At 37.9% G+C, this 26,462-nt stretch overlaps 1 protein-coding gene across 6 annotated transcripts in view; it reads right to left on the bottom strand.

Moving 5' to 3' along the window:
- The window catches only part of trim37 (tripartite motif containing 37), a 120,284-nt gene that overhangs the window by 75,939 nt on the left and 17,883 nt on the right, over positions 1-26,462 (bottom strand). For 5 of the 6 annotated variants that reach the window (XM_059973592.1, XM_059973594.1, XM_059973589.1 and 2 more), the window contains exons 7-16: positions 25,920-26,007; positions 24,862-24,984; positions 22,291-22,414; positions 20,512-20,579; positions 19,831-19,955; positions 18,300-18,350; positions 12,153-12,234; positions 11,578-11,654; positions 6,032-6,211; positions 2,098-2,212 (exon numbers count right to left, since the gene is read on the bottom strand). In XM_059973592.1, coding sequence (XP_059829575.1) covers positions 2,098-2,212; positions 6,032-6,211; positions 11,578-11,654; positions 12,153-12,234; positions 18,300-18,350; positions 19,831-19,955; positions 20,512-20,579; positions 22,291-22,414; positions 24,862-24,984; positions 25,920-26,007 — 1,033 coding nt within the window. Of the gene's footprint in view, positions 1-2,097; positions 2,213-6,031; positions 6,212-11,577; positions 11,655-12,152; positions 12,235-18,299; positions 18,351-19,830; positions 19,956-20,511; positions 20,580-22,290; positions 22,415-24,856; positions 24,985-25,919; positions 26,008-26,462 lie in introns of those variants that run through there. The other variant, XM_059973595.1, reaches the window with a different exon arrangement.

The following is a 26,462-nucleotide window of genomic DNA, read 5'->3' as shown; positions in this document are numbered from 1 at the left end:
TTGGACATTTATTGTACAGTAAAATCTGTACCATATGGATAAACAATAATTGGAAATCTATTGATCCCTCTACAAAGGGTCATGAGATTTAGTGCAGGAAAGTGATACAGAGATCGAAGATCAGCCATTATCTTAATGAATGGTAAAGGAGGCATGAGGAGTCAAATAGCCTACTCCTACGTCTGCCTGTTAGGTTCTTATGGTGATAGGCACATATTTCTTCGCAATCAGTTGTAGAGAAACACAGGTCAGCCATCTCCAATTACTCCTCCACAATGCACATTAAGAGGAATTAGAACAAGCTAGCATTTACTTTTTAATCTGGCAGTGCTCATCATCTAAGCACTTTAATTGTATGTTTACATGCACTTTGTTCAAATCACAAACTGGAAAATGGGAGTAGAGAAGCACAAGAGCAAGAATAGCAACTTGATCTCCTGGTGTTAGATGGATTATCTCTCAAACACATACAAGTCTAACTGTTCTTTAATTTATTACGGCTGGAAGGCTATACTCTGGGAAACCAGTGTCCAAATGCAAAACATGGACATCTGGAATTGCTATACAACCAGAGACACAATCAATTATTAAAATGAGGGCATTAATCAAGCAGGAAATTATAGGTGATCATCACATAGCTGGCATCATATGGACCAAGCGGCAATATCAAGATTTGAGACTTTGCTGTTGTATCACATAGGCTGTTTTTTTTTAAAAAAAGTTTGGAAGCAAGAGGATGAACAATCAAGGGAATACAGCAGCAACAGTTTATGAACCACAGAACTATGCATAATTGTTCTTGTAATTAATTTTCTTGTGCAACAAAACCTTCCTCTGTGATACCCAGTAAAATATTCTTGTACTTTATTTGCTTTTTTTTAAAAATAAAAAAGTGAATTGTTACATCATCTACTACCTACTGTAAAAGTTGAGTAATTTTAATAACATCACTTGTTAGTATAGAAGAAAAAGTCTGACTGAAGGCCTGGAGCTGAAACATTAATTGCTTCTTCCAGAGATGCTGCCCAATTGGCTGAGCATTTCTAGCTTTCTATATTTATTAGCTAATTACCATACATATCTCAACCTCATTCTATAACAATCCTGGTGAAGCCTTTTGTTAATAACCAATAAGCCCCACAACTTCAAAAGTTTCTCCAGTAACTTCCTCATCTGACAATGATGGAAAAATCGGATGAAAGGTGATCATGCCAAAATGTTAACCCCACCCCCAACCCAGCACAGATGCTGCTGACCTGTAGAACCTCTGCAGCATTTTTAAAAATAGATACACACACACTTCAAATTTCCAACATTTTACCTTTGTTTCAGTGGCTTTCCATTTTTTTCATGGGTGGCACATTAAACCTATTTAATGTATAATCTAAGTTATTGGTGTTTTTAATCTTCTGTCATAATTCAAACAGTCTTTGTTCTTATTTTCTTTACCTTTCTCTACATTTTAATTCATACTTCTGTTAGAGACCCGTACAACTGCTTCTCCTGCTGAATCAGGCCCTATTTGCCTGTTGAACTTGCCACAGTATGTTATAATCTGCATTTATGACCACTTGTCACTTAAAGAAATTAAAATTTATGCAAGTAAAAGTCAATGCTAACTAATGGCAAATGCAATTCACACCAACAGCATAAATTTGACCTACAGTCCCTCCCAAAACAATTGATGAACAGCTTTATTTCCTCCAAGACAAAAAAAAACACAGCTGGTACAAAATATTTGAACCAAAAATAAACAAAAGACAACATAAAGCATTATCACTTCACAAAACTGCATTTGAACCAGTTTAATGGAAAGATTCCATTTTATTTGCAATTTCTAATACAAAAAAATTTTACAAAATATTGTTATAGCACGAAGCGAAACAAAACATGGAAGAAAATACCATTCATAAATCCTGATAGCAATACAATACAGTGGTTGCAGTATGACTCTGGCATGAAGCTAGTGACTGAACCTACAGTTACTGAAAAGCTACATCAGAGTGCAATATTCAGGAAGAAGCACCATTCATCAAGATCAAAATGTCCATCAGTTCCCATTTGATTATAGGATGAAGGCAGATTACAGAAATTTACCTCTTTGAGATTGTTGATTTGTTGAATGTAGCCTGTTTGAGCCACCTCAAGTTGGCTGATGTACCAATTCTGGTCACGACATTTCTGGAAAAATGTAGGTGCACGCACCTGGTACCTGTAGCATTTAAACAAGGGAGGGGAAAGATGGACATATAGAATTAAGAACTCTTAAAATGAATTCAGCCAAATAAAATATTTGTCAAAATTAGATTTTACAAACACAGAGAAATATGATGGAGTTGGGTTTAGATGTAATTTTCCAACATTTCTGAAGAAAATGCAACTGAAAACCCCATTTAGCTTGAGAAGCGACAATACAGAGTAGAACATTTTCCTCCCACAACATCCAAAGTTACTTACCTTAAAAAGTTAACTACAGCAGCTTACCACCACCACCCTTGGACTTGCTCCAGTAGGCAGCGGTTGTGGTGAGGAAGGGGTTAACAGAAGATCCAGACAAGCACAGAATGCAGATAATGTGTAGTCAGCCCAGGCAAGAAAGGATCTTTAAGTAGTGTCTTTGAAGAATATAGCTTCCCTTACCTGGGGGGTGGGGTGGTGGGGGAGCCATTCGTCATACAGAGACAAGTGTAAGCCACACACACTAAGGGATAATTATTTCAAAGTATCATTGGTTGTTAGCTTCTAGTTTCTATTGACTTTTAACACGTGTATTATGAATGTGATTGATATTGGAAGCAAGAAATTTAAACATACAGCTTAACAAATGGTCATTATTTGTAACTGCTAGTCAACTCTATATAAAAACGACATTTCTCTGTACAGCTTCAGAACATCGTAGTGACAGGGGCCATGCTCTTCTCTTTGTGTACAAGTAAATAAAAGTATGATTGAGGAATGAGTGCGAGTTCTCAGAGTCCAACTAATCAGTGATGACATAGGCAATATGAAGACTTGCTTCAGAGTGAGTGGTCAGATTGATAGGTCCCTAACATATTTGAAACATATTTGTCTGGGATCCTCAATCTATTACTGTCAGATGTATGGATGATTCAGACTCAACGTTATGCAAATCAAAACATTTTCTTCATCTTCATTATTGGGTCATTTTCCCAATCACATTGGATCACATGACACAGAAATATAGTGCTAGATGTTACCAATTCTACTCTTTTTACATCTGCTGCGTGAAAATTTTAATAAAATCATTAACATAGATACTTCTAAAGAACTTGCAGATAAACATTTCCATTAACCTGGTTCAACAGAAAATGCAAATTTGTACCTATAGCTGCCATATCTTGAAGTCTTCAGATCTGAATTGTAAAAATTTTATTAGTTCTACAGAATTTCCTTATCAATGTGGCATCAAGTGAGGGGAGGGGGTGGTGGGGGCGTGCACGCGCAAAGTAGCCAATACCAAAAAAGCACCTGAAAGGAAAAGATTAGGACCTTGAAGTTGTGTGAGGCATCTAATTGTTTAATCCTTACCTCTGATAACTCCATGAAAATCAGAAAATATAAAATTACACCTTACCAGCCAACTTGAACAGCAATTACTTTCAATTCTAAACCTCTTACTAGTATTAGTGGCAGAGTTTAGAGCTGTCATTTAACTTAGATCTCCAATGACTCACTCCAGACCCTCAAGTAACAGTCAAGTGACTTCTGTAAGTGTATAGGTTGAGCACCACTTATCCAAAATGCTTGGGGCTGGAAGTGTTTTCCTTTTTTTTTGATTTTTGGAATATAATGCATCTATTTAATGAGATAAAGATAAAAACATAGAAAACCTACAGCACAATACAGGCCCTTCGGCCCACAAATTTGTGCCGAACATGTCCCTACCTTAGAAATTACTAGGCTTACCTATAGCCCTCTATTTTACTAAGCTCCATGTACCGATCTAAAAGACCCTATCGTATCCGCCTCCACCACCATTGCTGGCAGCCCATTTCACGCACTCACCACTCTCTTAAGTTAAAAAAAACTTACCCCTGACATGATCTCTGTACCCACTCCCCAGCATTTTAAATCTGTGTCCTCTTGTGGCAACCATTTCAGCCCTGGGGAAAAAGCCTCTGACTACCCACACAATCAATGCCTCTCATCATCTTGTATACCTCTATCAGGTCACCTCTCATCCTCCGACACTCCAAGGAGAAAAGGCCAAGTTCACTCAACCTATTCTCATAAGGCATGCTCCCTAATCCAGGCAACATCCTTGTAAATCTCCTCTGCACCCTTTCTATGGCTTCCCCATCCTTCCTGTAGTGAGGTGACCAGAACTGAGCATGGTACTCCAAGGTGGGATCTGACCAGGGTCCTATTTAGCTGCAACAGTACCTGTCGGCTCCTAAATTCAATTCCACGATTGATGAAGGCCAATACACCATACACCTTCTTAACCACAGAGTCAACCTGCGCAGCTGCTTTAAGCGTCCTATGGACTCGGACCCCAAGATCCCTCTGATCTTCCACACTGCCAAGAGTCTTCCCATTAATACTATATTCTGCCATCATATTTGACCTACCAAAATGAACCACTTCACACTTATCTGGGTCGAACCCCATCTGCCACTTCTCAGCCCAGTTTTGCATCCTATCGATGTTCCACTGTAACCTCTGACAGCCTTCTACAATATCCACAACACCTCCAAGATAACTTGGAGATGGGACCCAAAATCCATTTACATTTATATATTACACACACACACACCTTATACATAAGCTCTGAGGTAGTTTTATATAATATTTTAATAATTTTGTGCATGAAACAATAACGTGTACCTTGAACTATCAGAAAGGTAAGCTCTCACTACCTTGGCCACGTAAGCAGACAGACTGTGACTGTTTGACATCGCCATCATTCCCAGCTCTGAATTAATGTGGTACCAGTAAGCAGTCTTAGTCTTATACTTGTTCATCAGACATATGTACTGATGCAGCCAGTGTTAAGATTTTCATCAGCGATGATCTTGACAAACACGTCACTGAGCTTCCCTGCCGCTTCATGATAAGCAGATGCTTTGTCGCCACAAATCTTTAAAAATATAATGCCATGCCTTTTCTTAAATTGCTGCAACCAGCCTTCTGAATATTCACAATAACCTTCAATTTTCAGTTTGTTGTGATAAATCTTTGCACATTTCATGATCAACATACTGTTAAGTGACTTGTGTTCACTCCGAACCTGACAAATCCACTTTTGATACACAATCGAGATCTTTATTTCGCACTTTATGTGGTGTTTCTATTTCCCATTAACTTCTGTTCATTACATACATTGGCCAGTTTTCAAAGCTGTCTGTGCACACAGAGCCCCGTGCATTGCCTAGGAATCTACTCAGCACCTTATGGAATTTTCCATGTGTGCTAACATGATAGCACAAAAAAAATTTTGGATTTAAGGTTTTCAGATTAGGGGTACTCAAACTGGAAGATGAAATCCTGAACAGGTTGCCTTGACTGAGACACTTCTCATTACTAATGACCAATTTGCAAACCAGATTTTGCAAAGCAAGTTAAACACTGCATTATGACTGGAATTCCATTCAGAATCTGCCTACAGAAAATGTCTTTTAATGTCAAAAAAATGTCTTTTAACTCAATTCAGATTCCTAGCATTTTTTAAAAAAAATATTCATTTGCTGCCACCTGGAGGTGAAATGAAACAACAGTACGAATAGAGATTTATCCCTTATTTTTGAAAGAATGCTAGTATTCTACAAAATACTGGCAGACTTTTAAAAAAAAGAGTAAAACCACTGTAGGCCTGGAAACATATGGCTCTATTCCAAAGCAAGTTAATTGAATAAAATTTTATAGCCCTTGCTTCAATCAAGAATTGCACACAGAATTTTATTTTGGTAAGAAAAATTAAATGCACTTCTTTCAAATGAAGAAAATAATAGACAATAAACAATAGGTGCAGAAGTAGACCATTCGGCCATAATCTCAAAATCCTGCTTACCTGAGCACCAAAGTGTCACTCTGCATATTCAGGTAACCCTCACTGGCAAGAAGGTCCAATCGAAAGAAACGATTGTAACCCCAACATTCACCAACTTCAAAATCAGAGGCAAATTCGCGAATAATGTTTTTGGTTGGGTCATTGGAGACTTGATGAACCATTTCTACTCTATACTCATACCTGGAAAAAAAGTATGGAGAACTTCACAGATTCTGTACAAAAGGGAACTGTTCAAATACAAAGGTCAAAAATTTAACTTTCTCAATTTATGACCAACTTAAATAATAAACCATGTTTTAAACTTTGGAACATTTAAAGTATGTCTCACAAGGATCAGCGCTTAATGGCTTCTGTAACCTGTTGCTGGATTACTTTCTATACACTATGCTTTAATGGAGACATCTGAAGTGCAAGCGTTTATAAGTGAAGGACTCAAACATTTGAACTCAACATTGCTTTCAGTTTAGATGCTGCTACTTAATATTGTCAGTACATATATAGACAAGATGAAAACTATACCCACAGGAGCACTATTAGTTCTTTGAAAGACGGAAAAAAAATCATAAGGAGCATAATTAGGCTATTGATTCCGTTCTGCCATTCTATCATGGCTGATTTATTATCCCTTTCAACCCCAATCTCCTGCCTTCTCCCAACTATCTTTGAAGCCCTAACCTATCAACCTCCACTTTAAATATATTTAATGACTTGGCCTCTGCAGCCATCTGTGGCAATAAATTCCAGATTCACTACCCTCTGGTTAAATAAATTCCTCATCTGTTCTGAATATATGTCCTTCTATTCTGAGGCTGTGCTCTTTGGTCCTAGAGTCACTCACTATAGGAAACATCCTCTCCACATTCACTCCATCTGAAGCATTCAATATTCGATAGATTTTAATAAAATTTCTCCGTACCCTGCCCCCATTCTTCTAAACTCCCACGAGTACAGGCTCAGTGCCATCAAATGCTCCTCATATGTTAACCCTTTTATTCCTGCAATCATTCTTGCGAACCTCCTCTGGACCCTCTCTAACACCAGCACATCTGTTCTCAGATAAGAGGCCCAAACTGTCCATAGTGCTCCGTGTGGTCTGACCAATGCCTTATAAAGCCTCAACATTACATTCTTGCTCTTATGTTCTAGTCCTCTTGAAATGAATGTTAAGATTGGATTTGCCTTCTTTACAACCAATTCAACCAGCAAGTTAAGCTTTTAGGGAATCCTGCTCAAAGACTCCATGTCCCTTGGCACTTCTGATTTCTGAATTTTCTCCCTGTTTAGAAAATAGTTTATGCCTTTATTCCTCTACCAAAGTGCATGACAGTGTACTTCCCTGCACTGTATTCCATCTGACACTTTATTACTGTCCAAGCCTTTCTGCAGACTCCCTGTTTCTTCAACAAAGCCATAAGTTTTGTTACCCAAATCACGTGAAAAGAAGTGGTCCCAACACAAACCTCTGAAATACACTAGTCACTGGCAGCCAACCAGAAAAGGCTCTCTTTATTCCCACTCCTTGCATCCTCCCAGTCATCCAATCTTCTAACCATGCTAGTGTCTTTCCTGTGTTACCATGGGCTCTTATCTTGTTCAACAGCCTCATGTGCAGCACCTCGTCAAAAGTCTTCTGAAAATCCAAGTAAAGAACATCCACCGACTCTCCTTTGTCCATCTTGCCTGCTATTTCTTCAAAGAATTCCAACAGATTTGAGAGGCAAAATTTCCCCTTAAGGAAACCATGCTGACTTTGGCCTACTTTATCATGTTGCTCCAAGTAACCCAAAACCTCTTCCCAACTACTAAGGTCAGGCTAACTGGCATACAATTTCCTTTCTTACTCCCTCCCTGCTTGAAGAATGGAGTGACGTTTGCAATTTTTCCTGTCCTCCAGAACCAATCCAGAATCTAGTGATTCTTGAAAGATCATTACTATTGCCTCCACAATCACTTTAGCTACCTCTTTCAGAAGACTGGAGTGTGGTCCATCTGGTCCAGGTGACTCATCTATCTTCAGTCTTTTCAGCTTCCCAAGCACCTTCTCCTTAGTAATAGCAACTACACTCATTTCTGCCCTGACACACTCAAATTTCTGACATACTGCTAGCGCAATCACAGTTAAGATTGATTTAAACTACAAAGTACTTAATCTTGTTTGCCATTTCTTTGTCCCCCATTACTACCTCTCCAGCATCATTTCCCAACAGACTGATACCCACGCTCGCCTCTTACTCTTTATATATCTGAAAAAACATTTGGCATCTTCTTTTATAGCTTACCTTCATATTTCATCCTTTCTCTCTTATGGATCTCTGTTGGTTTTTAAAAGTTTGAATATTTCTACTAATATTTGCTATATTATATGCCCTTTCTTTTGCTTTTATGCATCTTTGACTTCCCTTGTCAGCCACAATCATCTCAACCTCCCTTTAGAATATTACTTCTTTGGGATGTACCATATCTATGTGGTGTCTTCCAAATTGCTCCCAGAAACTCTAGCCATTGCTGTCATCCTTCCTAGTGTTCCCTTCCAATCAACTTTGGCCAGTTCCTCTTTGTAGTTGCTTTTACTCCACTGTAACACTGGTACGTCAGACTTTAGCTTCTCCCTCTCAAATTTAAGGGTGAATTCTATCATATTATGATCATTGCCTCCTTTACCTTAACCACCATAATCAAATCCAATTCTTTACACACCTAATCCAGAACAGTTGACCCCCTAGTGGGCTAAACCATAAGCTGTTCTAAAAAGCCATCTCAAAAGCATTCTACAAATTCTCTCTTGAGAGCACCAACCTGATTTTCTCCAAACCTACCTGCACGTTGAAATCCACCCCCCCCTCAAATAAAACTATCAAAATATTGACCCTTTGACATGCATTTTTTAGCTCCTGTTATAATTTGTAGCCCACATCCTGATTACTGTTTGGAGGCCTATATATAACTCCGTACAGGGAGTTTTATCCTTGCAGTTTCTTAACTCGAGACAACAATTTTACATCTTCTGCTTCTATGTCAGCTTTTACTACGGATTTGATTTTTTAAAAAATATAAATAGAGCCATCCCAACCCCTCTACCTAGCTGCCTGTCCTTTTGATGCAAAGTGCATCTTTGAATGTTAAACTCACAACCATAATCTTTCAGCCATAACTCAGTGATGCCCACAATATCATAACCCCAAATCTCTAATTGCGCTACAAGACCATCTACTTTATTCCATATATTACATGCATTCAAATATAACACCTTCAGTCCTGTATTCATCATCCTTTTTGATTTTGCCCCCTTGTTACACTTCAATTCATCCCACTGTCTGCAATTTTGCCGCATCATTTGCCTGCCCTTCCTCAGTCTCACTACACAATGCATCGACATGCAAACCAATTGCCACACCCTCAGCTCCATCACTCTGGTCTCCATCCCACTCCAAATTAGTTTAAACCTTTCCCAACAGCTCTAGCAAACCTGCACATAAGAATATTGGTCCCCTCAAGCTCAGATATAACAAAGTGTAAAGTGGAGGAAAACAAATTTAGAGTGCAAAACTTATTTGGAAATGAGGAACTTAAAGAAATGATGAATTACAAATTTCTGAAAGAGTATATATCTTGAAAAAAAATTTTCTTAAGTGAATTTTACTCAAGACTAATAAACTCTTCTCTGACCTCATCCAGGTACAGGTTTCAATTATAACCAATATTTTGATGACAAACTCTGTCATCTTCATCAGTGATGATGCCTGGGTGTCTACTCCGGTGGTACTTGTACCCCTGGAGTCCGTCCCTCCTGATTGGATGAGGACTAACCAATCCATTTTCCCCTCTCTCACTTTGTTTGCAACCGAATTCCAGTTCTTAGAGCAAGACCTTCATCTTTGTTAAAATTCCTTTAAACGAAGGTCCCATTCTAAGAACTGGAATTCAATTATAAGCAAGGTGGGAGAGCAAAAACCTGATTGAATGAGGACTAACCAATCAGAGGGATGGACTTCAGGGGTATAAATGCCACCGGACTAGACACCAAGGCATCATCACCGATGAAGATGGCAGAGTTTGTCATCGAAACTTCAGTTATAATCAATACCTGTACCCAGCTGGAAGGCAGAGAAGAGTTTATTCATCATATAGGCTGGGAAAGCACTAGATCCTTTTTCACTCAAGACTCCTTATTTTTTTTAAAAAGGGACATAAATGTTAAATGAAGCAGCTGTTCCCAGAGTCAAACCGCAGTAAAATATAGGAGAGGGGGAGAGGCGGAGAGGCGGAGAGGCGGAGAGGGGGAGAGGGGGAGAGGGGGAGAGGGGGAGAGGCGGAGAGGGGGAGAGGCGGAGAGGGGGAGAGGGGGAGAGGCGGAGAGGCGGAGAGGGGGAGAGGGGGAGAGGGGGAGAGGGGGAGAGGGGGAGAGGGGGAGAGGGGGAGAGGGGGAGAGGGGGAGAGGGGGAGAGGGGGAGAGAGATTAATCAGTATCTGATATTTCAATTTTGAAACTGTTTGTTCTTCTGCCATCAGATAAACGTTATAGGAGCATCAAAACTAAAACCACAAGGCTACTAAACAGCTTCCTCCCACAGGCAGGCAGACTGCTAAATAGCTGCTCTACCTGACTCTGCTTTGGACACTTTTAACTTGTTTTCAACTGATATGTTGTTGTGTTTTACTATTTATTGTTATATTTATTAATTAGTGTTGCGTTTGTTATGTTATGATTGCACTGCTCCTGGGAAACGCTGTCTCATTCTGCCCTGCAGAGCTGGTGTACGGTTAGAATGACAATAACATCTTTAAATCTTGAATCTTAATTTTTGGCTTTATGACTTTAAACAGAAATTGGAAGAATAGTTAACTTTGGACTTGTGAAATCTTTCCAGCATTCTTAAATTTTGTGGAAGTGAAATTTCAAGTTCATCAATTACAAGCTCATTTGATCGTAAGGTCATAGTACTCCCTGGTTCCTGCACGATCATTTGGAGACCAGAATACCCTGTGTTTGATCAAAGTGACAACAAAGCAAAGGATGCCTTGTGGTGCTAATTTACATTATGGCTATCCCCTTAACTAATCAAAAGCAAGTCCCACTGTCTTTTGAAGCTTCTTCCTATATTTCCATTACAATTTTAATGGCCACTGTTCCATCACTACTAATGTGAAAGTATTCTATGTTCTCTCTTACTAAATAGTTGACCTCCACAATTGCTTTACCTGGACACAGTGAAAGAGGTAACAGTGGCAGGAGTGAAAAGGGATGAAATCAAAGAATAACAAAATATGTCTAGACATATAAATAGGCTGAATGTACTCATGACAATTCACAATGATGGCTATGAGTAGGCTACAGTCAAACATTTTCCCAATACTTGTAGAGTAGGCATGAAGATGAAGGGATCACCTTGTGATTACCGGAACACTATCATCCAATGCATTATATCACAGTACGAATAAACTTTCCCAGCAAAAGGAGGAAAATAAATTTATTACAATACAAATGACAAACCCAATACAATAATAGTATACAAGAGGTAAAAACGCTTAATACATAAGTGACCTACTTTGATGTTTCAGGGAGTCCTGCAGAGAGTTCTAGAAACACTGACAAGTAATTTCCACGCACGACTCCATTTCCATCCTAGAAAGGAAGATGCAACTTTTATTGGAAATTTTAAAGAAAATTTAAAACCTCACTTAGTATATGCATCTCCTTTGAAAAAGATACTTCTTTAAAAGGACTACACAAATATATTCACTCAATTTCAAAATCTAGACAAGTATTTTAAGTGTAAAATATTTGAAATTTTCTTTTTGAAGCTGTGTATAATTTTTTTTAAACTTAGTCTACTATTCATGCATCTCTAGAAAATTATCCATGAGTAAATCAAATTTGAAAGAACTACTGAAATTTCTAATCAGTTGATGCCACTCAAGGATTTGAGCGATATTGTGTGTGAAGTTGTGAGGTTGTTGAATTTAGTCACATTTCATTCAAATCACAAAGGTTAATGCAACAAAATGATTCTGTGTTGAAAGTTCTATACACTGATACCCAAGTCCATCAAACAGCAGTTACTCTAACAAAGACCTCACCTCCAGCATCCACTTATAATACAAGTACAGTTTTAAAACTCACTGGATAAACTTTCAGTCTCCAACAGAGTCCCGACACTTGCAGAGGAGGGCTGTATACAGGGTCTGCACACTGACGTAAAGTGCTTTTCAAAACAAAAATATTTACATAATTTTGAAACCAGGATACAAGTGTTACACTCAGAAAAAGATTTTAAAAAAAACCTCAAACATGTTAATAATTTCTTGGAATAAAAGGGGCAATAATAATGCTCACATATTAAAAATGGATAACAAGAATACATGACCATTCCCCTCCAAAGAATTTCCATATCTAAAAGAGCTTGATTTCAAACTCTGAACATTTAATGAATATGAAGTCAGGAGTGAAGGAAATGTGGAAAAATGGGTCAGGACTGAAGGAAATATGGAGAAATGGACACAAAGTTTCTAATAATGCCATTGCTATAGATTTTATTCTTCAACTTCCATACTTCCAAACTAATTTGTTCAGTCTATAGTAGCAAGGGAATAGGCATTAAGACAGGGGAACACATCTACCAGCAACTTGGTTCTCAGAACTATACACTACCAAGTAACTTGCAAGTTACATAGAGTGAGACAAGATCCAAATTCGGACTTTGAGATTCAAATGGTATTGTTTATCACTACAAAACTGGATTGTTTCTTTGCAAGTTTACTTGAGCAAAAGAAAAGAGCATACAATGATTCATTGCTAAATGGGCAATACTTTTCTACTGCTTGGATTTATAAACAGTGAATATTAAACTATCAATCCAAATCAATGTGCATGCATCTAGGGGTACGTTTAACAATTACATTAGTATATTTATTAAAACAATAAATAATGTGACATCCAATACACAAATGCATAATACCAGTACATCAAATTAATCACAGGAAATGACAAATCCATTAAACTCTGAACAGGAATATTTACTTAAATTTACCAAATTTATATAAATGTTGCAGGAACTGTATAACTGCAAAGTCTTCAAAAGCCTAGACTATTCACATAAAAAGGAAAGCTAAGGTTAATGTGGGTCCCTTAAACATCAAGGCAGGAGAATTACATGGAGGATAATGATTAGATTTTCCCCTATTTGGTTGTTATAGAATACTGTGAAAGCCATTTTGTTTGCACTCCAGGCATTCACCCTCTACTATTATCACTAATTTGACTTGTCTAGTCTATATGCAGATTAAAATCTACCATGATTACTCTATTAGTCCTGTTACACAATTCTCCAATTTCCTGATTTATGCCTTGCCCATCTTACAGCTATTATTTGGTTGTCAATAAATTACCTCTATCAATTTTTATGGCTTTTTTTTTAAACCATGCTGTTTCTTACCATGACTCAAAGTAATTCCAATACTGCAAAATTATCTGCCAAACCAAGGTTATTTTTCACTAGAGTACTACTCTCATCTTTATCTTTATCTCATTTTTTTTTCTTATTGCCTATTTTTCCTTCTGTCAATTATCCTTGAACATTCAAAGTTTCGGTGGCCACACTTCCTTAACGGCAATTAGATTAAATCCAATTTTTTTTTTGTGTGTACTTTATCATCAATCTTGTGAATACTGGGGATGATTAAATAAAGCAATTTTAATTCTGCCACTGTGACATTCTACCCCATTAAATTTACTTATTTCTTTATTTGCAGTTTGTCTTTTTGTACATTGGTTGTTTGCCAGTCTTAGTGTAGTTTTTCATTGCTTTTTGTATTTCTCAGTTCTACTGTGGATGCTTGCAAAAAAATTAATCTCAAGGTAGTAATTGGTTCCATGTACACCCTATCCTTGTTATATGCATCTTCAGACAATGCAGTTTCAGAGTTACGCAAGGAACCTATTTCTACCAACTTCTCCTTATATGCGTCCAAAACTCAGTTATGTAAGGAGCACTGCTTTCCCGCCAATACAAGTCACATGCGCACGCCTCACAGTCTCACTGTTGGGATGAGAAGCACTGCTTTCCCGCTAATACAAGTCAGGTACGCGTACCTCACAGTCTCACTCCCATCAGTCTCTCATTGGTTCTGGAAAGGTGTGGAAGTACGATCTTGCGCTCTTAAACTTTTGAGTCTTTAACCTACAGTGCACTGATTTTGTGCTTGAAATATTTAACTATTCCTCCTAAGCATCCGATGTCAATTCCTGGGCCATCAGCCAAGCAGCAGAGAACCACTTTAACACTTGGGAAAAAAAAAGTTGGAATTATAAACAGGGCAGTGTTAAATGAAGGTAACATAGTTCTGGGACGCTACTGCTGGGAACAGAATCTTGCCTTTAAAGTTCTTTTGTTGTTTGACAATGCGCCAGCCCATCCTAAACATCTGTACGGCATTCATCTTAACATAACAGTGCATTTCCTGCCGCCTAACACAACATTGCTGATTCAACCACTCGACCAAAGTGTGATCTACATTCAAGACGTATTTTTTACGGTGAACTCTCAAATGCTGCAAGCAACAGACGATTTGGAAAATCCCGGGAGTTTACTAACAGTGAGGGAATAGTGGAAGTCGGAACACTTGGCGCAAATGATGGACATTTTTAGAATTTAGAATCTAGTCAGCATTTCAGTCATTCCCTGCAGTCAACCCTTCTTCCCTGCAAGTAAATTTATGCTGAAAAACAAAATGCTGCCAAACAACCCTCACCACTTTCTTCAAACTGGTGTCATCTCCTGCTGCCAGCAGTTCTGAGAGTTCTGTGAGTCTTCCTTCACTCCTTGCTGTGCTTGATGATCCTGACGACCCACAACCATCCACCTCATCTATGTAAAACTTCCCAGCACAACAACCACTCATCTCCAGGAGCAAATACACCTGCCACTGTTGGTGAGTACTATACACCCTAGTATGTTAACTTTCTATGATTTATTAGGTTGATTAAATATAATACGAATGTTGCCTTGTGGTACTGCTTTTGTGTCTCTGTCGTATTGGTATGAAAATGTGAATAAATTACAGATAAAGCATATTTAGGAGGCCCTTTGGAATGCATCCCTATTTTCTCCAGTAATTATTCACATTATGCGTTTTCATACTATACATTGACTGCGAGAAATCATAACGAGGATAGGGTATTCTTAGATAATAATTTACTTTGAACATACATTGAATCCATTTGTAGCTCACCTTTTTTTCCCTGCAACCTACTACTTTTTCAACTTCTACTTCTTGGTTTGTTCTACACTTAATATGCAAGCAACATCGTTGCTACCAAAAATTATTAAGGTCAGTACATATAGAAATGATGATCACCTTGTGGGGGATATTGGATGGTCAGTATTTAAGACCCCTATGTCAGAACATACACTACTGTTCAAAACATCAACTATCCCACAGCTGCAGCTCAACCCAGAATTCCTCCAGCAGTTTGGTTTGTTGTTCCAGATTAAGTCTCCTGTCTTCTTGATGCTTATCCTGGCTAGGAAGCCCAGAAGCAGAGATCAGTCTCAAACTAAGGGATTAGTCTTTCAGTACGCAGATAAGAGATTTCTTCACTCAGAAGGAAGTAAATCTCTATCCTGGAGGCTGCGGGGGTTCAGTCAGCAGGTATTTATTTTATGTATAGTTTTGACATCCTAGGAAGATGGGCTTAGTAACAGAAAGTGGCAAAGTTAAAGATCAACCATAATCTTAATAAGTTACATGCAATAAGAAATAAAAGGAGGAGTAGTCCATTTCTTATGTTTTGTATGATAAATCACCAGTTAAACTTAGCAGAACATTAGGGCTGATCCATGCAAGAATTAACATTTTTAAAACCGTAAAATCTTAAAGCACTTACTACTCTGACAATCAACTTTAGTTGTGAAATATTATTCTCTAGGTTCCTGTTTTTTTAAAAAATGAACTTTCTAATAAATTGGCTTATTATTGTCCATGTACTGAGGTACAGTGAAAAACTTGTATGCTGTTCAACAGTGCATTAGGTTGTACAAGGTGAAATAAGAGAGTACAGAACAAAGTCTTACAGTTAAAGGTGGTGCAGTGCAGGTAAAGAACAAGGTCATAAGGTAGATTGTGAGGTCAAAAGTTCATCAGATTACACTAGGAGACATTTTAATTGCCTTATTAAAGTGGGACAGAAGCTGACCTCGAGCCTGATGGTACGCGTTTACAGGCTTTTGCACTTTCTGCCTGATGGGAGAAGAGAGAATGCCCAGGGTGGGTGAGTCGTTGATTATGCTAGCTGCTTTACAAAGGCAGTGAGAAAGGTAGGTGAGTTTCCGTGATGTACCGAGTTCTGTCCGCTATTCTATTTCTTGCAGTCACTGGTAGAAGAGCTGCCATACCAAGCTGTGATGCATCTGGAGAAAAATGTTTTCTATGGTTGGGGTCAATGGGAACATGCCAATTCTGAGGAAGAGGAGCTTCCTGGTAAGCTTTCTTAGCTGTAGTGTAAATGTGATTGGACAAGACAAGCTGTTGGTGATGTTTACTCCTAAGAACTTGAAGCTCTTGAAGCCCTCTCGACCTCAGCACCACAGGAGCTTGTGCACCACACTTCCTGAAGTCATAACCAGCTCTTTTGCTTTGAAGACATTGAGGGAAAGGATATTGTCACTAGGATATTCCCCTCCTGGCCTCTGACCCAGGACATGCTCTCTTCTCACTGCTGTCATCAGGAAGAAGGTACAGAGCCTTGGGAGTCACACAACCAGGTTCAGGAACTTCAACCATCAGGCTCTTGAACTAAATAGAATAACTTCACTCAACTCCACTTGCCCCATCACTGAAATATTTCCACAATCAAAGGTCTCACTTTCAAGGCCTCTTCATCTCAGGTTCTCAATATCTTTTGCTAATTTATTTATATTGTTTCCTCTTTTTGCATTTGCAAAGTTTGTTGTCTTCTGCATGCTGGTTGAACACCCTAGTTGGGTGGTCTTTCATTGATTTTGATGTTATTATTCTATAGAATTATTGAGTATGCCCACAAGAAAATGAATCTCAGGGTTGTAGATGGTAACCTACATACTTTGAAAATAAAATTTACTATGAACATATCGTTATTTGACATGCGGCCCACTACAATGGTATCACCTGCAAACATAAAGATGGAGTTAGAACAAAAACGAGCATCAATTGTGAAAGTATAGTCTGTTGAGTAAGGAGCCGACGATGCAGCCATTTGAGGCATCAGTGTTGAGAATAATCATGGCAGAGCTGTTGCTGCCTATCCTTACTGATGTGACCAGTTGGTCAGAAAGTCCAGGATTCAGGTGCAGAGGGAGGAGTACACGGTCTGAGTTTGTTAGTATGTTTGGAATTATACTATTGATATAATAGTGTATCATATATCAAGCTGTAGTCAAACAATAATCTAACATAGATAGTTTTTACTGACCAGATGTTCCAGAGATGACTGTAGTGCGTGGGTTACATTATCTGCCATAGACTTGGTTTGGCAGTACGCTGGAGGTCCAGTGTACCATGACCAGACTCTCAGAGCCACTAGACCACGAGTTCCCAACCTGGGATCCATGGGCCCCTTGCTTCCAAGGCATAAAAAAGGTTAAGAACCCCTTTTCTAGACGACAATCATTGGGGCATGTTACTGTGCTTTTCTGAGGTACCAGGTTGATAGTGGTCTTCTTAAAGTAGATGGGCATCTCAGATTGAAGCAGGCAAAACTAAAAAACATCTGCAAAAACTCCCATTAGCTGATCTGTACAGAATCTAAGGACATGGTGATGGATACCATCTGGGCCAGATGCTTGCCACAGGTTCACTCTCTGGAAGATTGATCTTGTGTCTACAGGATGGGTGGTGATGCTGCAATCCCCTTCTGTTCAAACTGTGCATAGAATGCATTAGGTTCTTGGGATGTGATGCTCTGTTATCAGCAATGTTGCTTGACTTTAAACTAACTTTCTTGCCCTCAGTCCCATCTTTCCTTGTAATTTACTTTTATCTCTTGTGCTCATTTTAGACAGAATTCCTAACCTACTCATTTGGTATGGGCTTCTTGCCTCAGTAACAATTCTTTATTTAGGTTGATTGAGGAGTTGCTCAGTGACCTGTTAACATATTCCTCAAACAACTTACTACATCAACCAAGTTCTAGTGCGAAATATGCTGGCAAGTGCAATAAAGAGATCACTTACTACTGATAAAACCCAACAAATGCCACAATGTTGACAAATTGTTAAAGAAAATAAAGTATTACCTGAAATTTGATAGGACAAATGTGCTGAAGTCATAGGCAGGAACCAATTCACTATTAAAAAAAGAAATCAAATTTAAAAATAGCCTTATTGTAATTAAATTTGCAATTAAATATTCAGTCCATCTGTATCCACTCATTCAGAGGCATAACATAAAAACAGCACTCCCATGTTATTCTGAAATTAATTTGTATCAATATCCCATTTGTTTTTATACTTGAATGTACAATATACCTATTTAGGGATGTCTTGATAAGACATGGGAATCAACATGATTTGTAATGTATTAACAAATTACAATATTCTTGAAGGTAATAGACAGAATTCCAAAGATGTACCCAACATCATAGCTTGCCAGTTTCACCAAATTTGCTGTGCTGCTTTATCTGCAAATGGAGGGGCAGATTGAGGGGAACATCATGCAAGGACAGAACACTTATTTCTTTGCTCTTGATCCCTATCATGGCTGTCTAAATATCAAAGCAAAAATTTATTGGAGTCAAAAATAAAATAGTTGGTAGAAAAGGAAATTGGGAGCAGAGAAATGAATTGAATGTTTTAAATTCATTCACCTTATGCATCAGGTCAGAGACTAGAAAATTGAATAAAGTGTCTCACAGCATACCCCAGTTCTAAGACAGCATTTAAACATTGCTCCTGCCCAATTCAGATACAAGTTTCCAAAACGACCATTCATCATCCATTTGAAAATACGAACAAAGTGAAAGCAGATCTGGTATCAGAGATCTCCGCTTTCTTTCCAATCAGGGCTTTACTTGAAACATCAGAAATCCTCATTGAAAAATGCAGGCAATCTTGTTCTCATCTACAACTTAATGTAACCACTAGATGGGGTACAAGTCCATCCCAACTCTTCGTGAGTGAAAGCAGCACCTTCCATTGGACATCATCCAGTAAGGAACAGCATTTCTTACACAAAGCAAAACAGTCAACTTTTCTATAGAACTAATACACACAAAAAAAAACCAGGTTGGGAGAGAAAAAAATCCACATTCTTCAAAACTCAATATAAAACTATTTCTACACTGCAAGATGAGAAACAATTATAACAACAAAAACATTTTCTTCCCCCTACTTCTCCACATCATATCCCATAAACACCAAACCTAATCTTGCAGCAAACAATTGAACTAAAACTAATGAAATAAAGCATCAGAATCTATATACCAGATCTATATAGATGTAGATCAATATAGATTTACATCTATACATGTAGATCTATATCTACATATATCTGAAAAGTGGAAGGCAAGAACTTGTGTAAAATTTTGGAGGGAGCAGGGATGGAAAAAGGTAGAAACTAGGCAAAAAAACAAACAGAAATATACAATCCAAAGTGTACTGAACGTCTGCAAACAAACTGCTCAAATAGAGATAAATATCTATTCCTCTATTATCAGTATGTTGCTCAAGTTCAAAATGATACATACTTTTTCTCTTCATACAAGTCCAATAAACAGCTGCATTATCTTCACATTTATTACACATTGTCTTACTGTAGTATTGTAGTACCTGGTGAAATCTGGTGGGACAGGTGTAGTGACAAAGGAAGCCATGGGTTTACGATGCACTTGCTGAAACATCAACAGGATTTTTTGACTTTTCACAATTAGTTCACTTTTACTGCAGGATCGCAGCTGCAGGAAACAAAATTATTTAGGACAGGTGTCAATTCAGAAATAGTCTTACAAGTATCAGATGAGAACAGCAACATAAAACATTCAAGTTTTGAACCTTGTTGTTTGCACTCTGTCTTTCTTTGAAGTTGCTGGGAAATCATATCACAGGCACTGTTCATTTCCTTAGTGCCTTACCCAAATAGCCATACTTCAGGAGGGAACCAGGATGGTGCCATCAACCTACTACACAATTATAGCCAAGGACACTGCTGCCCTCATTCATACTTCCACCATTAGATTTTAAACCAACAACTTTAGCAATATCAAGGTTGTATCAGCAAGCTCAATATAATCCAGGGGGGGAAAAAAAAATCACATTTATGACAGGCAATGAACGGTTCAGTCATGCACTACTCATTAGATGTGTCAACCAAGTCACTGCAACAGTTAGCTTTAATATCACTTTTTCCTGAAATAAATTGAGCTCAATCTATCATGAGCTCTTAAAGAACTGTCAATTCCAACTTTGGCGACCCAAGTAAGTTTTATTATTTTACTTCCACTTCTGGGTTACCTGATGTTCTACTTCTTGTAACAGTGACTCAAGCAGCTCAGTTTCCTGGGTCAACGATCTCTTCTGACCTAGGAAAAAAAAGATTTAAAAGTCACATTGAGAGATTTATATATTCCCTATCAATCACGTGCATCGAAACATACAGTGAAATGTATCGTTTGCGTTGACAACCAACACAAACTGAATATGTGCTGGAGGCAGCCCACAAATGTCGCCACACATTCTGCTACCAACATAGCATGCTTTCAGATATGGCTTCAATATCTATTCCATACCGATAACATCTACAGATGCACCTGGATTGATCTATACCAGACCTACAGGAAGGACATCTTACAAAAACACATGGATCATTTCCAAATGATATATAAACAGCACCCAAATATTTCTAATGTACAGTGTGTTGGTTTTCTCCAGGCGCTTTGGTTTCTCCGACAATCCAAAGACATACTAGTAGGTTAACCGGTCATTGAAAATAGTCCTGTGATTAAATTAGGGTTAAATTGGGGTTGTTGGACAGCACAGCCCAAAGGGCCTATTTATAAATAATAAAGAAATCCCCTAAAGGAGCACTTGCAGTGTTGAGATCCACTTTCTTGATAGATGATCATAGGAATACGAGGGAAGTCAGAAACTAAGCCCATTGGGTGGTGTTGCATAGCTTCAAATGTTCTGAATCAGAAATACACAGAAGTGGACCAGATTAATCTTGTAGGTTAATCTCATTTTTTGGGCTTTGGCTCATCGAGCATACAGACAGGTACCTTTTAAAAAATGCAATGATAGCTTGTATTCACTATTTAATCCAAATCCCCACTACTTATTGAATGGAAAAGAAATTAAGGTAACTCTGCCCATTGATAGAGGAAAAAGATCATTCCTGTCCACCCCAAGACTCAATTATATATGTCTGTGTTTATTATTCCACATAATTACAAGTTCTCCGTTCATTACAACATCTACAGAGCTCTAGTGCTACAACATTCTCCCAGTAACTTAGTAACTAGTACTGTACACAGTACTCCAGTCAAGGCTCAACTAATGCCATTGTTTTTAAAGAACAGCCCCAATATTTTGCACAACACACACAAAATGCTGGAAGAACTCAACAGACCAGGCAGCATCTATGGAAACGCATATGGTCGATGCTTTGGGCTGACCCTTCATCAGGATGAGGAGTCAGAGTTAGAAGGTGGGGGTAGGGGCTTCTTTTAGAAGTGTGAACTCACTACTAAGACACTTATCCTAACTAGTCCACTAGCATCATCTTGTTCATTATCAACCACACTACCAATTTGGTATCATTGTCATATGTCCGTGATAAAAAATTAAAATAATGCAGATGTATAATCGCACAAAGCATAGGCCTCAATTCTGCACTCTGTGGATCCCTACCATATACACCACTAAAACTTATCTAGTATCACCCATTGCCTTTCTTGATTAAAACATTCTTAAGCCAAGTTTGAACTTTTGCTTGGTTTTTACGTTCTTGGTTAATTTGCCGTAAGAAACTTCAGCAAATGTCTCCCTACATTTGGTATGCAAGGCATCAACTTAGACATGGCTCAAAATAAAAATTCATGTTAGTCAGGCCCTACATACCCTTAAATCCACACAGAGCATCGTTGATCAACTTGTGTTATTTCTCCCTTTTAAACTTTTCTATGGACAGTACATACATTAATTCCCACATGTGTTGGACTAGGTGAGGCACTATTCTAGAGAAATATTTTGTTTTTGGAAATTAACATTTCTCCATAAGTATGTATAGCATACCCATTAGTGTGAACAGTTTATTTTTCAGGTGTGTATCCAGTCTTGCAGTTATCATTTCCACGGCATTCCTAATCTCTCTCACACGCTCATCTTTTGCACTATTTACTGCTTCCACATTTCTCTCCTGGGTACAAAATAAACATTATTAAATCTGCACCATTATGCAAAATCTTGCAGTTAAACAAAGATTGCATGGAACTCACAGCATAGCAATACACCAAGTTAATACTTAAGCATCACACAAGTTTCCTTCCATCCTACCATTCTTCAATTTCTTTAATTAACCTCAGTACCAAGCTCCACCTCAACTTCATTCTGTCAGAAAATTCAATAATGTAATGTGTTTAGATATATTAACATATTTATTTATTAGTGACAATTTATTGTCCCTAGCTTTGATTACCTTTTTTTAAAAAATTGAAAATCTGCAATAATTACTCACTGCAGAACATCTGTAAATCTGCTGATATCATAATTTGGACATTATAGTTAATCAGTTATGCTGTCAAATTATAAAAAGTTAGGAATGCAAGTCAATTAGCAATTACCCAATGCGAGAAGACAAAACCTATGGTGAGTTCATCCAAGCAGAAAATTCTATACAGGATTATAATGGATATTATGATAGTTTGTCCAATTCTAGGTGATATTTTTACATATTTATTATGTATTAATGCTTATTTTTAATTGGAAATCCAACTCTCTTCTTCAACCAAGATGAAATGGCAGATGTCAACCCACAAAATACAAATTCTTGAGGGGGAAAAAAAGTAGCTCAGCAGAGTTGCAGTCAGATCGATGGTGGCTTCGTACGTCTGGGATCTGGACTCACACCCAAACTACACCGACTTGTACACGCTGGAATTGAGGAGATTGAGAGGGGATCTGATTGAAACGTTTAAGATAATTAAAGGATTTGACAGGATTGAGGCAGGAAATATGTTCCAGATGTTGGGAGAGTCCAATACCAGAGGGCATGGATTGAGAATAAGAGGTCAGTTATTTAAAACAGAGTTGAGGAAGAGCTTCTTCTCCCAGAGAGTTGTGGAGGTGTGGAATGCACTGCCTCGAAAGAAGGTGGAGGCCAATTCTCTGGATGCTTTCAAGAAGGAGCTGGATAGATATCTGATGGATAGGGGAAACCAAGGGATATGGGGACAAGGCAGGGACTGGGTATTGATAGTGAATGATCAGCCATGATCTCAGAATGGCGGTGCAGACTCGAGGGGCCGAATGGTCTACTTCTGCACCTATTGTCTATTGTCTATTGACACAATGGTCTCCACTACAGACAGCTTCATGAAGAAAATAGTCCAGATATTATTCTGTTCAGAATACAGAAATATCAAGTCATAGTTTGAGCAGTAATATTTTCTCCCCACCCCCCCCAAAGATTAAAATTTAAGCTGCATAAGATTGACATCAATTTTCAGAGTTTAAGAAGTGTCCCAAAAAGTTCCATAAACTAGTTAAAAATGACATTAGCAACTTTCTTACTATCAATCATCAACCAAAAATCAGCAGAATTGTTAGCTAGTTACTACTTATTCTGGTCTGTAGAAACATAGAAGAAACTGGCCACCGCATGCAACTACATTAGAGTATTTATCAGTACTTTCTTGGTCTTGTAGGAACATGGAAATAATAAAAGTTCTTTGCATTCTTTTAAGCCTTTCGAATTCAAAACTGGTCAGGTGTCTGAGCCACTGACTGCCATACACGACTGCACCGAAATATTCACTCTTTCAAATAAAGTGTTCAAGATTCAAAAGTAAACACTTTCCTACTTCCCACTGCCATTCATCAATACGAAAATCCCACTCTACACAAAAACTCATCCAGGAAAATTCTGGGTTACTGCTTCACCTTGTAAGCTTCTGAGCACAGAATTAGGGAATGCCAGTTCTTATTGCTCTAAAATGCCTGCTTACTACTGAATGAATCAGCTGAAGCCCATTTTAGACCACTGATGACTACAACCTTATTTCATAGCACGCTACTATGCTATTATAGTATGATACTATACTGCATTAACATCTTCATAACCTATTGAATACAAAGAAAAAATCAAGTAAGTTTCAGAAATTACAAGAGAAACAAATTGCATGCTAAGTGATTAGTCAGTGAAGTTTGAGTGAAGAGATCTAGTTCTGGAAAAACAATGCATAGTGGAATGACAAGAATATTGACTCTTAAAGAGAGGAGAATTTGTAGATCTGGGAATTGATGCCAAACTAAAACTAGGAAAGCTCCAAGGGCTAGGGAGATTTTTAAAGAAATTATAAACTACTTTGCATCACAGTCAAAACTTCTATAATGTTACACAAGAAAGGCAAATAAACATCTTGCTGTATGGTGCAATCACAGGTGATATTTACAGTGCTAATTATATTAGAAACAAGCCTATACATCCAATGCAAATTCAATCTTGCAATTTGAAAACTATTGTCATACAAAAATATAGATAATGCAAAGACTTGAAAGGAACACAGAACAGGTAAAATCAGCACAGACAACTTTGGGTTATATGGTCAAGTTTAGTGGATCAGCATTTCCCCTTTATCACCTTACCACTTCTTGAACTAAACTTATCAGCTCCATCAGTCGACGTCGCAACTTTGCCACTTCATCATTCACCTTGGTCACATGTTGATCATAAACCTCAGCTAATGGCTTGAATGTGTGACCTCCATGCTGCAATGAAAACAGACAATCACTGTTTCAAAGGAGAGAAGAAAATGATGATCCATTATTTATTAAAGCAATGTAGATACAGGGAGAGGCCTGAGCAACTCTTGCTTTGATTTTTTGTGTTCTTATTTACAAGATAGCTGAAGATAAAGAAAATAAATGGAGCACTGTGGGTGAATTAAAAACCTAATGATATTTTTTAGTTCTTATCTACTTATCAAAGAGAAATTTCATCTACTTTCAGAGCAGGCGACTTGAAACTACATCAGTTTGTCAATGATCTTGCACACAGTTCTACAGTTGTCAGGAAAATGCTACAATCACTTAAGCAGTGTTAACACCACTTAGAAAAGATAATTAGGCATAGTCAACATGGTTTAATGGAAAGGAAATCCTGTTTATCTAATTCGTTTCTACAAGCATGGTAGAAACAGGATCTGGAATTCCCAAGGCATTCAATAAGGTATCACGCAAGTTGACAGAACAAACTAAGTCTGAGAACAGAAGACTGGTTAACAGGTAGGAAAGAAAGAGTAGGCATAAAACACGTAATTTTCAAATTGCCAAGCTTTAACAGAGTGCCTCAGGAATCAATGCTCTATTAGTACTTGTTGTGTCAAAATGCAGGACTCCTTAAATAATCATGCTGTGGGAGTAAATTCACAAGTCAGTGAATCACCACATTCAAAGCCCGTGAAGACAGGTATTAAATTTTGACCTTGCTAGTAAAAGTGCACATCCTGTACAAGTAAAAACATTTTTCTAATGATTACTTGATTTCAAAGCAGCACACTAATCAAAGAGCCTTGTTTTCTTGCAGTAGTTGAGACAAGCCAATTGAAGTTAGGATGACAGCTTAACTTTGTTTACAGCTAAAAACCTAATAAAACATTTTCAGGCCAAGTGAATGTAGAAATATTTGTCTCTGGTGTACCTACCGTTCCTCCCCAAAGTGCACATTGATGGCAGATACATTTCTTGCAAGTCCAACAGAATACACTTAGCTTCTCATGATGACTGTCACATCTGCAATAAAATATTGAAAAATTAGACATTAAAATTTAATTCTGAAGAATTCACAATAAATTCTAATGACTCAACTTTGGAGTAAAGTTGTTTTTACGAAACAAGGGATTAAATAAGTCCAGATCAAAATATGCCTTCTGTTTCTACAGTAATTCCAAATGAAAGACATATTGGGCCATTCACACAATACATCAGCATGAACCTGCAACTTAAGGCTTTCTAAAATTTGGTCAAATTTGTGGTCTCAAAGATTCTGCAAGAAAGTTCACAATGGCAAATTATTTCTCGTTATTGGAAATAAGAGACTTAAAAGGCCATATGGAGAGGTTAGACAAGCTTGGATTGTTTTCTATGGAGTGTCTGAGGCTGAAGGGTGATCAGTTTAAGTACGTAAAAATTTGAGGCATAAATGGGGTAGACAGCCAGAGTTTCTTCCCACCACCACCTCTGATATA

The sequence above is a fragment of the Hypanus sabinus genome, chromosome 6, assembly GCF_030144855.1.
Source record: "Hypanus sabinus isolate sHypSab1 chromosome 6, sHypSab1.hap1, whole genome shotgun sequence".
NCBI classification, from domain to species: domain Eukaryota; kingdom Metazoa; phylum Chordata; class Chondrichthyes; order Myliobatiformes; family Dasyatidae; genus Hypanus; species Hypanus sabinus.
This window is presented reverse-complemented; position numbering and strand designations above follow the sequence as displayed.